General features: G+C 34.5%; 1 protein-coding gene across 4 annotated transcripts in view; it reads left to right on the top strand.

The window, feature by feature from the left end:
- TSC22D2 (TSC22 domain family member 2) overlaps positions 1–17515 on the top strand; it is a 53779-nt gene that overhangs the window by 15300 nt on the left and 20964 nt on the right. The window contains exons 2-3 of one of the 4 annotated variants that reach the window (XR_001882012.1): positions 1767–1838; positions 16817–16973. The exons of 1 other annotated variant lie outside the window; for it this stretch is intronic. Coding sequence is in view for 1 of the 3 variants with exons in the window: in XM_017854944.1 (XP_017710433.1) it covers positions 1767–1838 (72 nt within the window). In the remaining 2 variants the exon portion in view is untranslated. The remainder of the gene's footprint in view (positions 1–1766; positions 1839–16816; positions 16974–17515) is intronic. 2 more of the 4 variants (XR_001882013.1, XM_017854944.1) reach the window with 2 other exon arrangements.

Consider the following 17515-nt stretch of genomic DNA (forward strand, 5'->3'; position numbering starts at 1 on the left):
GGGCAAGCCTGTTTTTTTTTAAAAAAAAAAAAAAAGAAAAAAGAAAAAGAAACAACAACCAAAAAAAAAAAAAAATTGAATGTTCAGTTGGTTCAGTTTTCATTTGATTTGGCAGACTGACTTCTAAGTACAGTGAAAAAAGTGGCCTGACAAATACATCTTAAGAGGATGTAAGCCGTTAAACAAACAGTAGTTAGAAACCTCTTAAGCTTTTCTTGTTATTAGCAGGTCTAATCAGTGTCTTTGATTGCCTTAGACCTAGTTAGGAGAAAAGCGGAGAAGGAGTTAAAAGAATAGAAAGGAGTTGAAGTAGGGCAAGCAATGAGAAATACACGTATTAGTCTCCTAATTAATCAAACAGTTACTTTAATGATTATCTGGCATCTTGGAAGTCATTTTTTTTAATTGTACTAATAATTCTGCACAGAGTTTAAGGCTGTTAATAGGACCCCAGAATTGCCATGTTGTATCTAAACCTCATTTTGTAGATTAAAATAATAGCTATTAAGGATTCACTGTATGCCAGGAACTTTACATTTAGACTCAGTTCTTCAGCCATCCTGCAAAGCTAGGTAGTAATGTAACCAGTTAACAGATAAAGAGACAGACTTAAAGAGGTCAAACTAATGCTGCTATGTGTTTAGTGTAGTGGTTTAAGAGCATAAACTCTGGAACTAGATTGCCACCTACTAGCTCAGTGATGTAAGCCAAGTTACTTCTATCTGACCCAGTTTTCTCATCTATGAGATGGGAATAGTGGTTCCTACCTCTTAGGACTATTGTCAAAATGTAGTTAATGAGTGTAAAGCACTTAAAATAGTGTGCGGTACCTAATAAACACATTCTTAACCACTGCTGTTCTGCTACAAAGTTATGTGGCAAAGTTTTTGTTAGCTTCCAGACTTACAGGTTGAAGGTGGGGGAAGACTATGAAAGCATGCTGAGGAGGAGGGAACAGGTTTGTCAAAAGTTTAGGTCCCCGTGGAACCAGTCCCTAGATAGGAGGTGAATCATACTTACTGGGAGATAGTCCAGAAGAGCCCATCAGTTAAGAGTCTGTGGTGATAGCCCTAGGGAATGTATCCCTAGGGAATGTTAGAAATGAAAAATAATTACAATAAATAGGCTTTTACCCCTTAAAGTGGTACAGTACCAATGCTAGAATTAGAAAGCTGCCAAACAATTAATTGCAGCACCATTTTTTGCCCTAGACGAGAAAAAAACACATATAAATAAATGGGTTTTGAAGGTAGAAATGTGTCAAGTCCAACCCAGGAAAGAACTCTTCATTGTTAATTATCAAACCTTTGCTACTTTTAACAGAGCCTAAGAAAAGTTTTTACATCGTGAAGATATAGCTTAACTTACTTTATATGGATACTCTACCTGAGAATAGCCTTGTTAAACTGTTAAACAAGATAGATATTTATAAAGGCATTTGGTACAGAACAGTGTTGATTAGGCTATGAATTAGTCACATTTATATGCACACACACACAAAATTGGATGCTACTTAGTATTTAGTTTCATCTGCATTACCTCTTTATAACTGTGATCCTGAATTATTGTTGAAGTCTGCTGGATTTTGTCCAGTTTTTAATTTCTTTCGAAGTGTTGTTTTAAGCAAACTTACGTGGTTTTTAAATCTTTTTATTATTAAAAGTTACACTGTTTTAGAAATCTAAAATCTTCCATCTTCTTTTGAAAAGTAGTGATTATACTGTACGTTCTCAACCTCATTTCCATTTGATTCTCGGATCTCACAGGAATCCTTCAACTGCTTTCTACCAAGCGTTCCATTTGAACACGTTACAGGAATCAAAGAGCCTCTGGGATAGGTATGAATATTTACATATGGAATGCATACATGCAAAACTGTATGCATGAATTGCTTTGCACTGTACTGGTTTCTCATCATTAAAACTGATCTTTGTTATTTTATGGGGGGGAAATCACATGGTATCTAGCATGGGACAAAGCAGCAAAATAAACCAAAAGGACAGTCTATATTTTATATAGAAAATAAACATACTTTTCTGCATCCTGTGTACTTTAAGTTTATATTTCTGAAGGGTTCATATTGTGTTGAATTTTTGATATGAAATAGTCACTTCCCCAGTGTACTTTAATGCAAATGCATATTCTATAAAATAAACTATATTTTAATTTTTGTGCTATTTTATGTTTTTTTTTTTTCCTGTAAAAGCCATAGTGATTCAAAGTAAAATGTTATTTCAAATTGTGAAATTGGAGGAGGAACAAGACCAAGGTATCAAAGTAATCGTTGTTTAATTTTTGGCAAGAAACCTTAACTTCAAGTTTGTTTGCTAGAATTCACTAGGTCTGCATTACTGATTTTTAAGCCCCTAAAACAGTTTGCTTTCTTACAGAAATGCTATATAGATTTTACTCTTAACTTTTAAAAATACAGAATGAAGTCTTGGAGTTCTTTTATGGCAAAAGATACTTTGGTTTATCTTTCTGCTTAACACACATTTTAAGTAGTGTATGCTCTGTTCAATCGTTTTGCTGAATATTTATTAGCACTCCATCATTTTGTGTTTAGTTAATAGAAGTTGAGTTCAAACAATGTTTTTAAAATTCACACAAAGCTCGTTAGATTCTTTTAACTCTGCCTGGCAATGCATTTGTTTCTTCTGCCATAGGTTTGGATAACACTCATGAACTCAACTCCATCTCTTTCATTAGAAAAGAGTATTGCTAAGTGCATGTACATGTCATATTAAGACATGATACACATTGCCTAGAAATGCTAAAACAGTCTTACTTCTTCGGCTTGATTTGCTTGTGTGTGTCACTGTAGGGAAATAACAGTTTTTTTTTTGATGGTGTGTTCCAGAAATGTTTTTAAATAGTTACTTTTAGAACAGGAAGTTTTAAAATTTGTAGTACCATGTTTATAAAATAAATTTTTAAATAGTTTTATAGCCATTTAAATTAATACATAAATGTAAATTGTGAGATGAAATAAACATGAAGGTTTAATCATTCAGATAGTTTTCCAAATGTAGCCAGAATGTGAGTACTTTGGAGTATGCTTTATAGTTTCCCTTAGAAAAGGAAAACAGCACTCTGTTTAGAAATGTAATAAGAGTAGCTTTCAAAAGTTTGATGATTTATTTCAAATAGCTAACTTTGAGCTGTCATGGTGTCAATATGAATGATATATATTATTTTATCAGTGTAGAAAGGTTTGAGCTATGTTTTAATAATTTGAATCTAATATTGAAAGGTTTATTTTGTTTCATAATAAAACAACCATAGAAGGTGGCTGTACATCATTTGTTGTTACAGCTAAATACTCCTTATATGTTTTCTTTTTTAGATACCAGAACCTTTTAAGTATCAGAAATGAGGCAGGTTGCGTATCTATGGTTTCTCATGAGTTGAAAATACTTATTTTATCTTCTCCTTGGAGCCTGTTGTTCAGAGCCAAAGAAGTTAGTGGATATTTGTCTGTAGTGTGTTAATGCCAAAATATAATAAAATCAAAATATAATCAGATCAGCCATTCTTCACTGTAAATTGGCCTTGTTCGTACTAAGGTGACAAGCCCAACCCAATAGAAACTGGCTAGTGGCTTTCTTTGAACTTTTCAACTAGCTTATTAAATTTTCCATTGAGAGGAGCAATCATGGCTAACTTTGTTAGTTTTAATAATCTACACTTTCAATTGGTAACTACAGAATTACTGATAGGTATATCAGCTGATAAAGTATCGTGAGACCGTTTATTCCTTGCAAACGGGTTGAAGATTTGTGTGTGTTAAGCTTTAAAAAATATTAAATATAACTTCTGACCTTGTTTGTTTTGGATATCACCAAATTACATTGTTCATTTTTACTCTTATAAATTCAGGGTTTTTTATTTTACTAATTTGTCAAAGAGGTATTTGGCAGGGATGATTCTACTATTAAAGAGAGACATTGACTGGGTGCAGTGGCTCACGCCTGTAATATCAGCACTTTGGGAGGCTGAGGCAGGTGGATCACCTGAGGTCAGAAGTTCGAAACCAGCCTGGTCAACATGGTAAAACTCCATCTCTACTAAAAATACAAAAATTAGCTAGGTGTGGTGGCACGCGCCTATAATCCCAGCTACTCAGAAGGCCAAAGCAGGAGAATTACTTAAACCTGGGAAGCGGAGGTTGCAGTGAGCTGAGATTGCGCCATTGCACTCCAGCCTGGGTGACAAGAGCGAAACTCCATCTCAAAAAGAAAAAGAGAGATGTTTGGGAGTTTAAGGGACTGCAAGTCCCTAATGTTATCTTCTACATTATCTATTTATTTTGAGGCATAGATTTGTCTCGCTATTGCTAGATAACAAATTTTAGGCTCCAATTTATGAAATGTTGGAAATCATTTTCAGTAGGGGCAGCTTTTAAGTGCCCATTTTCAGTAAACCTGCTCTAAATAGCTGAATATCCCTAGTTTGATTATGCCTAACTAGAAAGACAAGAATCTCCTTTTTTCCCCAGGAAATCTTTCAATGTAGCAGAATATCTTTTAAAATATAAGTAACTAATGTACCTTTCTCATATTGACTTAAAGTTCTCTAATGGCCCCTTTGTTTCCTTCCATATTTAAATTATAATTGGCAAATTAATAGACTTTTCACCAAGCAGCCTGCCTCTGCCTGTATTTAGATACTTCTCCTTGCATTTATATCCAGTGCTTTACTCAGTTATTGTACTAAAATTGAAGCTACCCTCAAGCCTTCCTTTCCCTTTTTCTGTAGGTGCCATCATGGTTTCTGTCTTCTCTGTTTGCCATTTGCAGAGTCCTCAGGGAATCAATTAGCTGAAACCATCTTCAAATGTAGGGACAGTAGATACTGATAACTCAAAAATAATCCAACCCTTTCTTCAGTAGCCCAAACTGTTTTTGAGTTGACTCTTTACTAAAATAAGTACTATAACTGCCATAGCTTTCTGGGAGATTATCTTATTATGGAGGAGTTAATTTTTCATGAGATCCTGGCCTATTGGTATTTCAGAATAGTAACTTTAAAATTTGACTTCCTATTTTCTAAACAACAGTTTTCCAAAGTTAATACTTGGCATTGCTTTGTTAAATTGGCAGAATTAGTTTAGAAACCTCTCCTGATGATCACTGGGGTGCAGGGAGCAGGTTGTCTTTGGGAGTCCTTTGTTTACAAAAGTTCAGCGTAAGAATTTATAGCAAACAATTTTACCCTCTTCTAAATACCAGGTCACTAAAGTAAAGGAGTACTAAAGGGAAGAAACTTCAGCTAGACTAAAGGAAGAAATTAGGTAGGTTGTAAGGCTTTAACCTTATTGATAAGCACTTGCAGAGCTTTTGTCTTCATTAAGAAATGCATAAATGTTGTTAAAACAAGTGAGAGAACAGTTGCTAGGTGTACATCCCCTTGAGTCTGCTTGTCTATCCTTATGCTAACATCAGTATTTAGAGAGAAGTTTATAAGGAAAGTAGTAGAGATGGGTTATTAACTTAAAATGAAAGTCTAGTAAGTTTATCCTAAATTTTTTCACTAGATAATTGATCTCTCAGATTGTTTTCTACAGTGATTATTCACTTACATTTATTACCTCTAATTTTAAAATTATTGGATAAAAAACGTCTTCTTACTTCAATAGCCTCAAGTATTTTGTGTAGGGAACACCTTCCAGTATTTCCTATCATTGTTCCCTATGAGATGTTTTTGAAGCTAGGAATAAATTAGAACTAAACTGCTTGTATCATAAATACCTTTGGTACCATATGAGACCATTTATTTTGTTTTGCTCATCTCTAAGAAGCTTGTCTCCATCATGAACATCCACCAGTACTTGTTATCTCAAATGGTAAAACTCAAGTTGTACAACTTAGCTGATCTAGTTTTTGAATGCTTGGTGATAGGACTTGTTAATTTTTTTTATTGAAGTATAATTTGTATCAGAAAAGTGCACCATTCATAAATACATAGCTCTAATTGAACACACCTGCGTAACCAGCACCCAGCTCAAGACATAGAATATTATAAGCCCCTTTCATGTCCTCTTCATGCCCCCCATCAGTCACTTCCCCTCCCAATCCTAATTTCTAATGTGTTATATATGTAGGACCATACACTATGTGTTTTGTGTCTGAGCTCTTTCACCCAGTATTATATTTGAGATTCATCTGTATGGTTCTGCATAGTTGTAGATATGAACTATATAATTTTAAAGAATCACCCAAGTAAGTTATTTGTTGGAGATTGGTATTGGTTAGATGTTCTCTCCTAGTGATTATGCATAAGTATCTTGAGGATATGTACCTGAACCATTTTGTGATCAACCCCAACAGATTCCTTACTAATTTGTATCTAGTACTTACATAATTTATTATCTGATTATATTTCAACCAATTCCACTAAAAGACGTCTAGTAGAGGATAGTCCAGGAAGCTAAAAATTAATAAGAGTATAGCTTTTTAGTGATTGTCACCTTTTATTCTTTCTCCCTCCCTCTTTCCTTCCTTCATTTCCTCCTTCCTTCCTTCTTCCTTTCCATCCTTCCTTTTATTTTACTTTTTAATCTGAAATAATTTTAAAGTTGCAAAAATAGTGCTGAGGGTTCTTGTATGTCCTTTACCTAGCTTCCCTTAATGTTAACATGTACAACCTTAGTACAATTATCAAAGTTAGGAAGTTAACATTGATAGAATACTATCAACTACAGATCTTATTTTAATTTTACCAAGTTTTCCACTTTTTTAAGTGTCCTTTTTCTGTTCCAGGATCCAATTCAGGATTCCACATTGTGTTTAGTCATTATGTCTTCCATTTTAATTTGTAACATAGCACTGTTCCTTTATTGAACATAGTAAGTACCAAGTCTGGTCTGATTGGTGTGGAGAGTCAGTTAAGTAAGGTTGCCTCCAAATTTCCACCTTTTCTGCAGTGCTTACTACAGTTGCTATTCTCACAGGACTCTTTCGTACCACGTATATAAATATTTTCATCAGTAGTTTAATCTGTAGTTCTTAAGTGGGGAATGGGACAGGCCCAGGGTAGGAGGGGCAGGTAATCAGTGGTACTTAGAGGATGAAAGCTTTATATATTCATTCTAAAACTCATTTTTGAATCTCTGATTTAGATGGAAACCTCAGGGTGTGGTTATGTTCAGATGATGTTAAATCAAGGAAGTGACAGCCATTGAGGATGACAGCATTTATAAATTTAACTGAAACAAATACAGAAACCAAGAAATTGGAAGAACTTACATGTAAATTCAGGGAGGTTGAAACGTAGGTTGACTAGTTATAGCATAAAAAAATACTTAGATATGTGTGTTAATGTCATTTTGTAGTATTGGTTAGCAAGTGACAGGGCTGCCACAAGAACTAATGTGATTTTAGGTGATGTTTCTAGAACTAGAGTAAGAAATGATGGTGACTAATCTGTTGTACTCCATTTCTGCAGAATAGTTGTTCTAAATACAAAACTAACTAGAAAACCAAATTTTTTTATACTCTACTTGCACATCCAGGGGTATTTCAATAGGCAGACCTGAGCAAGCTTACTAAAAGTAAACCGATCCCTTGGGAAATGGTCTTGCCATCACTGTCTTCCTGTCTGTTAACCAAGGATGCTGATTTTAAGTGAAATTTAGTTTTAGTTACTTTAAAATGCCTACGCTGGAGTTTTATTTCCCCCACTTTTCTAAATGGAAAAGGAAAGAGGTAAGTACAAGCATTGGAATTGAACTCATTTACTTGTTTTGTCATTATTGGCTGTGATTATCAGTAAACCTTAAAGAGCTGTGTATTTGCTTAAGGAATGGAAGACTAGCAAATTATTCTGCTCTTTTAGGAAAGAATTCCATGTCAGAGGCAGTAAATGTTGGTCTGAATAGAGAAACCAGTGGAGCTTCCCTCAGAAGAAAATGAGTGACAGTAAGCTTATTTGGAAATGAGAATTGCTGTAGATAGTGGTGGTAAATGAAGCCCCACAAATAACTAGGCACCAGTTATCACCATGCTGATCATTTCAGCAGCATCTTAAAAACTAGTGAATTCTTCATACCCAGCTGCCAAGTGGAGGTAGAGTAACTCATGGAGAGAAATAACTACACATTACAGACTGACTGGCAGAATTTAAGGTTAACTTCATTTAGAAATCGTGGACTATATATATAAATGGGCATCATCAGTCTAGGTCACAGTCATAGGACCATAGGGAAAACCAGGCCTCCAAGTTTTTAAAAGCCACATGGTTGGTTATGAAATTGATGCTCTCAAAAATTCAAATTCTTGTTGATCTGGAAATAAGAGTAGTAGGTAGGAAAGAAATACAATTGTATGTAGAGTGTAGTGAATGTAGGTCATTGGAATTTTAATGAAAGATGAAAGAAGCCACTTGAAACTGTTTGAAACCCGTGCCTACAATGTTCTGAAAAGCTACTTGGGAAGCTCAGTAAAGTATTAGATGCTTGGTCATATTATAAAGTAGTCTGTTTACCAATACATGTTTGTCCCAAATTATAGATACTTGCTGTTTAAGGCATTTTCCTGTTACTATCTTAAGTGGTCTTAGATCACCTTTTCCAACCAAAAGACTCTAAAACCTTAAAAATCTCACTTTTTTAGAGTAGCTCTGAATGAATCTAAGGGAAAATATCAGGAACGTTTGCAATTACTTGACTCAGCAAAAGCTTGTTCTCCTGTAATTAAATACTAGAAGAAACAGTAAGATTTAGTAGCATCTTTCAATGAGCTTGGTGTTAATAATGGAAAATAGTAAAGACATTATCACATGATTGAAAGTGATAACATATAAAATGTAAGCACTTCATGTCTCTCAAGTACAGCTGGAGGGATTGATCAAAGTTTCTTCAAGAGGTGGCTTTTGAGTTGGAAACTGAAAGGTGGGTAGAATTTGGTCACGCAGAATTAAAGAACTGAGGGGAAGGGATCATTCCAGTTAGAGGAAATACTGTGCGCCACTATGAAAGTACTGGGCTTATATGATAAGGATAAAATTAAATTTGGTGGGTGTATAACATATTTGAAGACAGGAGAGGAGAGCGGTTAGATTAGAGACGGTGATTCTAGAAAGGTACTGAAGCCTGAATTAGGCAGTGGGGATGAGATAGGAATTGCAGGATTTTACAACTGACTGGTCATGATAGGGGAGCAGTCGAACCTCACTCCAAAGTGCCAAACCTAATTGACTGAGGGAATGCTGGTATTGTTAGGAAGTATTAGTGAAAGAATTAGTTTGGGAAGGAGGAAGTAGTGATGAGGTTTTTGGTTTTAGCTGTTTTTTGGATAAGGACATCCAAAAAACTGGCTGGTACAAAGTCAAAGTGAAAATATTTGGTGTGCAGCTGAGGCTGCAGACTTGCAGCTTGATATAGAAATTAAAGCTAGTTGAGATTTAAGAATGTTTTAGTAGAGTTCAAGCTTTAGGAAAGGCCAAGGTTGCCAAAGATTAGAGTAGGGTAAAGGGTCCAGCCAGGACCTTGGGCAATATCACCTGTATTTAGAGAACAGAAGGAAGTCTGAAGAGGATGATTGGTCTTAGAGATTAGAACATTCTGAGGATATTATTTTCCTATCAAAAAGAAGAGAAATGTCTGAATCTTTATTTTGAAATAATTTGAAATTTACAGAAAAATTACAAGAATAGTGCAGAGAATTAAATCTTCTTACCAAGATTCAATGTTTGTTAACATTTTGTCATATTTGCTTTATCATCCTAACATTATTTTAGGAACTACTAACAAGGTGAAACCCCATCTCTACTAAAAATACAAAAATTAGCCAGGCATGGTGGCAGACACCTGTAGTGCTGGGTACTCGGGAGGCTGAGGCAGGAGAATGGTGTGAACCCAGGAGGTGAAGCTGGCAGTGAGCCGAGATTGCGCCACTGCACTCCAGCCTGGGTGACAGAGTGAGACTCCGTCTTAAGAAAAAAAAAAAGTGGATAGGAAGTACCATATCCATTTAACTTCAATACTTCAGCGTATGTTTCCTAAGAAGATTATTCTCTTAACAACAATATAATTACCAAATTGAGGGTATCTTATATTAATGTGCTGTTATCAAATACAAATATACAGTGCATATTCAGATTTTGTCAGTTATTACAATAATATCCTTCATAACCATTTTTTAACCTATTAGAAGAGCCAGTATAGGTTCACCAATTATACTTATGTTGTCTTTTTCCCCTCCTGTCTTGTTTGAATATGTGAGTACTTGTATTAGTCACCTATAGGATTATTTAAAATTTAGATATTTACAAAAAAGGCAGTATTAACGTTTTGGATAAAATACTAGAAAAAAAATGTATTTGCTTAGCTAGTTTCTATTATTGGAAGTATTGGGAGGCAAGGGAGTACTGCCTAAAATCCAGCTGAAACAAATACTAGAATTGGTGAAGTTTTATAAGGGGAGGTCTTTTATTGCTCAAAGTTGGGGTGGTGGGTGGCAAGACTAGGAGAACATTTGTATATTAATGTATCCATTACAATAGAAATTGAAGTATATTCATGTACTTCCCTTTCTGTACTGTGATTTTTGTATGTATGTATTAAATTGGGCTTTTAATTATTTTGAGTTGGAAAAAATAGTATAATTTTAAAGACATTTTACATCACCATTTGGGTTTGCAAATTATGTATTGCTATCCTTTATATTCTGTTGTATCCTCTTAGTTTTATTCTGGTAGTTGTGTTAGGTGTCTTGTCTGCTGTGAGATTTTTAACCACAAATCCAAATCTCATTATTCGAAGTGGTGTTTCACTGAACCCTAAACGTCTCTTCTCTAAGCTTTTCTATGGCTAGCTGAAGTGGGACACTAGACATTCTGACATCTATTTTCAGCACATTACTAGATTTCAGAATTGGCAAAGAGAAATTATTTCTTAACTGCTCACCCACCATTATATATGCTTTCTGCTAATACGTCTACCACCTTCCTCTTTAGTAAATTTAATGTTATTTAATAAATTTCTCAACCTAAGTCATCCCAGCCTATTTTGAGATGTTTTGATAATTATTTTCAGGTGAAATTTGAGAAACAGTTTTGAAAAAGGTGGGAATAGCTGGTAAGGTCTCTTTATTATTTATTTATTCATTTATTCAATTCTTTTAACTTTTCATCAAGTAGATTTTGAGTAAACCAAGGCTTTGAATAGAACAGAAAAGTGTATGTATGTGTGTACATATGATCTAATTTGCCAAACTCAATGTATTTTTTTCTACAGAATCTAAAATTCTATTGCAGAGCTTTAAAAAAAAAAACTAACTGAACTTGTTCAGACAAGAAGGAAATTTAAGGAACCTGGAATTGTTGAACCAGGATAAACATAGAGCATCTTTTTGGGTTTTGTCATTCTTGTTGTTTTGTTTTTCCATTCTAGTCCTCAGCAATTTAAAATTTTAAATTCATACCTCTTCAGTTGTGTTAAGTCCACAGTTGGGCAACCTTTTGGGAAGAAAGAAATATTAATGGAATTATTTTAATTTTTTATTTTTATTAAGATTTGGGGTGGTAGGTAGAGGTAGAAGAAAGAGATGACTGACTGTATTCTAGCCTGACATTCTTTTAGTTTGTGTGCCTAAACATGCTCATAATATTCCAAGTTACTCAAATCAGGGAATATATTAGATTTTTGTGATTGATACAGAGCTTTTAAATGCCTTAGCTTACCAAAAATTAGCTCCTGTGTTTAAGCTTTAGTTGGCTACTTCTAAAGTATTTTTCATATTTGACAGAAATAAATTTAAATAAGTGATAATAATTTAGAGTTTATCCATTAGTAAATATCCTTAAGAAATAACATTTTTATGCCAGTTTATCTCCCAATTGTTTCAAAGTTTGAAGATTGTTGGTTATAAATAATAAAAGATTTGGAAGGTGCTATTGTGTTTTTCACCTCTTAATTGTGTGATATTTAGCCCAAAAATAGTGGTGTCTTCACTAAGTTAAATTATGTATGCGGGCAGCATGGCTGTCAGTGTCCTCAGCTATTTATATGGCCACATATTGAGAATTTTCTTTGTGACTTCAGTATCAATACTAATGGTGGTATCCATAGTAGCTACATATTTTCTACCAATAGCAAGATGTTCAGAATATATGTAACCTTTGTCGTAGAAGACAGAAACATCTTTCTACTTATCTGCCTGCTAATGAGGTATATTTTCCCTAGTCCTACACACTATTGGAAGGGGAACAAAGAGGGAAAAGAGTTGCAGTGTCTGGCTAATAACACTCCTGTTCACAGTGATGCTAACCATTGGTCTTCAGAAAATTTCTGCGTTTATTTGTAGTAGCTGTTTTTATTTTAGATAGTACTTAGTCCAGAAAATGTTGCTAAATGTGTTTTTCTAGAGTGGTCGTAACTACTTTTGTTTCAAGAAATAAGAGATACCATCTCTTCAAAAAGCGTAATATATTACAGTCTCTTTACAAGTTCTATTTCTCCCGAGCATGATGGCTCATGCCTGTAATCCCAGCACTTTGGGAGGCCAAGGTGGGCAGATTGCTTGAGCTCAGGAGTTGCGTCCAGCCTGGGCAACATGGCAAAACCTCGTCTCTACAAAAAATACAAAAATTAGCCGGGTGTGATGGCGCATGCCTGTAATCCCAGCTACTTGGGAGGCTGAGGCATAAGAATTGCTTGAACTCACAAGGTAGAGGTTGCAGTGAGCCGAGATTGCACCACTGCACTCCAGGGCCACAGAGTGAGACTCTATCTCAATAAATATATAAATAAATGTTCCGTTTCTTTTGTGTTAGCTATTATTAAGCTCTGAGTCAAAAAATAGGAGGCTTTTTTTTTTTCTTTTTGAGACAGAGTTTTGCTCTGCCACCCAGGCTGGAGTGCAGTGGCACAATGTTGGCTCACTGCAACCTCTGCCTTCCAGATTTCAGTGATTCTCTTGCTTCCCGAATAGCTGGGATTACAGGCGCCACCACCAGGCCCTACTAATTTTTGTACTTTTCATAAAGACGGGGTTTCAGCACGCTAGCCAGGCTGGTCTCAAACTCCTGTCTTCAAGTGATCCACCCTGCCCTGGCCTCTCAAAGTTCTGGGATTACAGGTGTGAGCCACTGTGTCCAACCCAAATATTCAGCTTTCTGTTAACAAAACATGCAGTTCCTTATTATACATATATTTGAGTGTTATGTAACTGGCTTACACTTACTTTGATTTTCAGTTTTTAGAGGGAGCTCTACCTTTAATTTCAATATCTTTTTCCTTTGCCTTCTTTATAAGCTGTTTCTACTCCTTTTGAAAGGATCAAGTGTATAAATCATTTGAAAATAAGCATGTTAAAAATACCAATAGCCTATCTTCTTAGAGCTGTTTTTCAAAGCTGTATTAATGAAATTCTTAAAGTTGTATATTTTGTGTTTCTTCTACCAATAGGTGCATTTGATTTAATGCATAAATACCCAACACTTTATATATGTGTATACATGTACTTATGCTTATATATGTATGTGTATATATGTACATATGCTTATATATGTATATATATGCTTATATATATTTAGTTTCTGGTATAGCTAATTGTGTCTTAAATGATATCTTGGATCAACCACAGATAGATGAAGTTTCTTGTCATTGTGTGTTGTGTGTCTTTTTATATGTGTCTTTTTTATTTTATTTTATTTTTTGAGATGGAGTCTTGCTCTGTCACCCAAGCTGGAGTGCAGTGGTGCGATCTTGGCTCACTGCAACCTCCACCTCCCGGGTTCAAGCGATTCTCCTACCTCAGCCTCCTGAGTAGCTGGGATTATGGGTGCCCACCACAATGCCTGCCTAATTTTTGTATTTTTTAGTCAAGATGGGGTTTCTCCATGTTGGTCAGACTGGTCTTGAACTCCTGACCTCAGATGATCCACCACCTTGGTGTCCCAAAGTGCTGGGATTACAGGCGTGAGCCAGTGCACCTGGCCCGTCTTTTTATATGTTAATTTTTTGGGACATACTGTCTTCCCAGCAGTTTTATTTTTATTTAGGTACATTTGTACTAATTTTTAAAGTAAATTTATCTTTGATATTTTAAAGCTTATTTTTTCAATATATAACCTATGGAATGACTCTGTGTTATTTATTGGAGGACATAAAGAGTTGCCCTGTTTGCCCCCTTTCTCCATTTAAAAATAAGTATTTCTGACCAAGCATTGTTTTATCATGGCTAGGATTTCTCCAAACAATGTAGTGAACTTTTTTGAACAGCAGGGTGAAAATATGGCTATATTAGTGGATAGTCTTGTAGAATTTTCAGAATCTTTTAAGGAAATATGGTTTAAACCTGAAAACAAAATTTTCTATCAAACTAAGATAAGCACATTCATTAGAAAACCAAGTTCCTTTAAGAACTCTTGTAGACCTGTTTGAGTTAGCATATCCATTTTCAAGTAATTACGTGGAAATTATAAATCATCCACCTTCCTCCCCTTTCACTGTTTTTTTCTTTTAATATAGATTCACCTTCTCACAAAAGGAAATGATAAATAACTGTAGAGAATATATGGGATTTGGTTTTGGTAGCAGTCTTGCCAGAGAATCAAGATTATGATTGATAATATTAGTACAATTTTCTCATTAAGTATTCATTTTTAGGAAGAATTCTAATTTTAAATTTTAAAGGGTATCTGGTTAATCTGAACGCTGTTCATCTGTAACCACTTTACCCAGTTTCATTTCAGGTTGTTAATAAGGATGTCCTACATGTTGGAATTTAATGATTTAAACTCTTGGAATATGACCCTGTACTTGGTAACAACTAGTTTTGAAAATATATGCTTAGGAAAATTTTGATACATAAGTTTTGTATCTTTTAAAATGTATACAGTTCTAAAGTCCTGATTTAACCGTACATTTGTGTAATGTACACACTCTTAAAAAAAAATTTTTTTCTACGTTTTCGTAGTAAAATAACTGCTTCACATGACTGGTTTAATTGTATCTTCCAAAAAGACTTTCTAAGCATTTACCATAACAAGGCTTTTTTGTTGGCAGGCCCTTTAACAAAGGGTCAAGCAGTCGGCCCTTTAAATGACCTTAAATCAAAGCCTTGCAGACAAGCAGATTTACCAACATTATAGATAAGTATTTCAGGAAGTATTTACTTTACTAAATATGACTGTATGTTTGTCCTATAAAAAGTACATCTTCAAAAGATTTAAAAATTTTTAGTATATTGGTTGATAGGAGATAAGAGTTTTATTAACACTTTCTAAAAACGTTTGGTAATACACTAATGAAATGACCACAACTTTAAACTACTTATCCTCATAAATACGGATTTTTGCCTTCACCAGGTGATTACATTATAAGGCTGTGCTTTCACAGAAGACAAAATAAAGTTGTATGATTTATATTGAAGTCAAATGTGTTGTGAGATTACATTTGGAAAGATTATATTGGAAAATTCTAATAGTTTTCAGGCTGTGTGAGAGACTTAAGTGACCATGTGTAATAGAAAAGTTCCATTGAAAGTTAAAATCTGCAACAGCATGACCCAACCTGTACATTCGGGTCAAGTATCTTTTTAGATAGCTGCAGAGTAATGCTGTCTTTCAGTTTTCTATAGCTTTATGCGTATTGATCATCTTCAGTAAGGGCCCTTTTCTTTTTCCCCCATCTCCTCTGCCCCTTTATAGTGTTCTGTTTAGGGGGTTAATTTAGGCAAAACTATGCCCACAAATCTATAGGTTTCCTTTTCTGTGGATTACTGGCAACCAAAAATATAAATGTACATTCTTATCAGACAGAAAATGTTATTAATGATATTATTCAGTGATTAGCATAGATGCCCAACTGAAAACTTTCTGGTAAAATTTAATAAATTTAACATGATATTTTTAATGAAGTGATTTTTGCCATTATTAAATCTTCCTACCTCCAGTTTTCTTCCCTGCCCATATACAGATGAGCAATAGGGACCACTGCTGCATAGGATACATTGTTATGTCAGTTACATAAAGCACATAATAAAATTTAATTCTTGCCATTATGTTGTCTGTTTTCAAAATCGGGGATAGTAGAGACAGATGAAGATTTAGATATAAAAATGGAATTCTTTCTTAAGCACTGAAATGATCGGTATGGATTGTTACTGATCCAGCCACCCATGCTGTAAGTCTAGAAACTCGGCCAGGCATGGTGGCTCATGCCTGTAATCCTAGCACTTTGGGAGGCCGAGGTGGGTAGATCACGAGGTCAGAGATGGAGACCATCCTGGCTAACATAGTGAAACCTTGTCTCTACTAAAAATACAAAAAAAAAAAAAAATTATCCGGGCGTGGTGGCACTTGCCTGTAATCCCACCTACTCAGGAGGCTGAGACAGGAGAATTGCTTGAACCCAGGAGATGGAGGTTGCAGTGAGCCAAGATCGCGCCACTGCACTCCAACCTGGGCGACAGAGTGAGACTCCGTCTCAAAATAAATAAATAAAATAAAATAAAATAAGAAACTCATATACATGGATGTGGACCAAACAGTAGAACTCAAATGCTGTTCTACAGGACTACAAAGCTGTCTGTATCAGGTTATGGTGTTAAATCATAATTTCTGGATTATGATCTTAAACCTTTAATTGGTTCCATTTCTACTTTACTCTCTACTAACAAGTATCCTGATGGCCTGAAAATCCATGTTGAAATTTAAAGTTTGAATTTTCCAGATCAAATATGAAATTTATTTTCATTTTTTAAAGTACAAAATAGCAGTTGTATAATCATGGTAAAACATAGAATTTTGCTATAAAAGATTTTTAAAGGCTATTTGATTAAAACACTTATTTACTTAAACTCTTTGCTAGAATTTTTTTTAGAATTCAGCATCGGAGGAGGAATGTGACATAATAATGATCGAAAGCCGAAAGTTTAAAAGTTGTGATGCCCTCACATGGTTGGAGGGTTATTCTAGCTTCTAAGGACTGAATGTTGTCCACAAGAGTGTCATCAGGTCATAAATTGGTAAGACTTAATGGCTTAGATTTTATGTATTATACCTGATGTTATTGTATTGAGATGAATATTTATGAACAAAATGAGCACATTGTGTAAGAGTACAGTATTAAATATTAAGTTAAAACGTGGAATTTTAAATATTTGGAGTATGTAAGCCTTTCAAAGTCTCTTGAGGCTGAAGACTGTATCTTTGCAGTGGTGTTTACTAAATACATCAGTTTAAAAAAAAGAAAGTGAAATCCTGTATTATAGTAAGATTATTAAAATATTGCTATTGCATCTGCTGTAGATGCCTACAATATAGTGAAGAACCCAAATACTTTCTAGGTGTTATACCAGGAGATATTTGAGAAATAATATATTCATCTTTTCTTTAAAAAAAATCCATTTTCTTAATAATATATAGCTTAATTGTATTGCTTTGGAGGATTTTGTTTCTTAATAAAAGACATGTTTCCTCTAAATGTCTAAAATAAAGCCAAGAAAATGTTTTCAGTTCTTACATTGAGAATACCTAAGATGCTAATATCATATGAAAATGATATATT

This window comes from Rhinopithecus bieti, unplaced genomic scaffold (assembly GCF_001698545.2).
Source record: "Rhinopithecus bieti isolate Rb0 unplaced genomic scaffold, ASM169854v2 scaffold_36840, whole genome shotgun sequence".
NCBI classification, from domain to species: domain Eukaryota; kingdom Metazoa; phylum Chordata; class Mammalia; order Primates; family Cercopithecidae; genus Rhinopithecus; species Rhinopithecus bieti.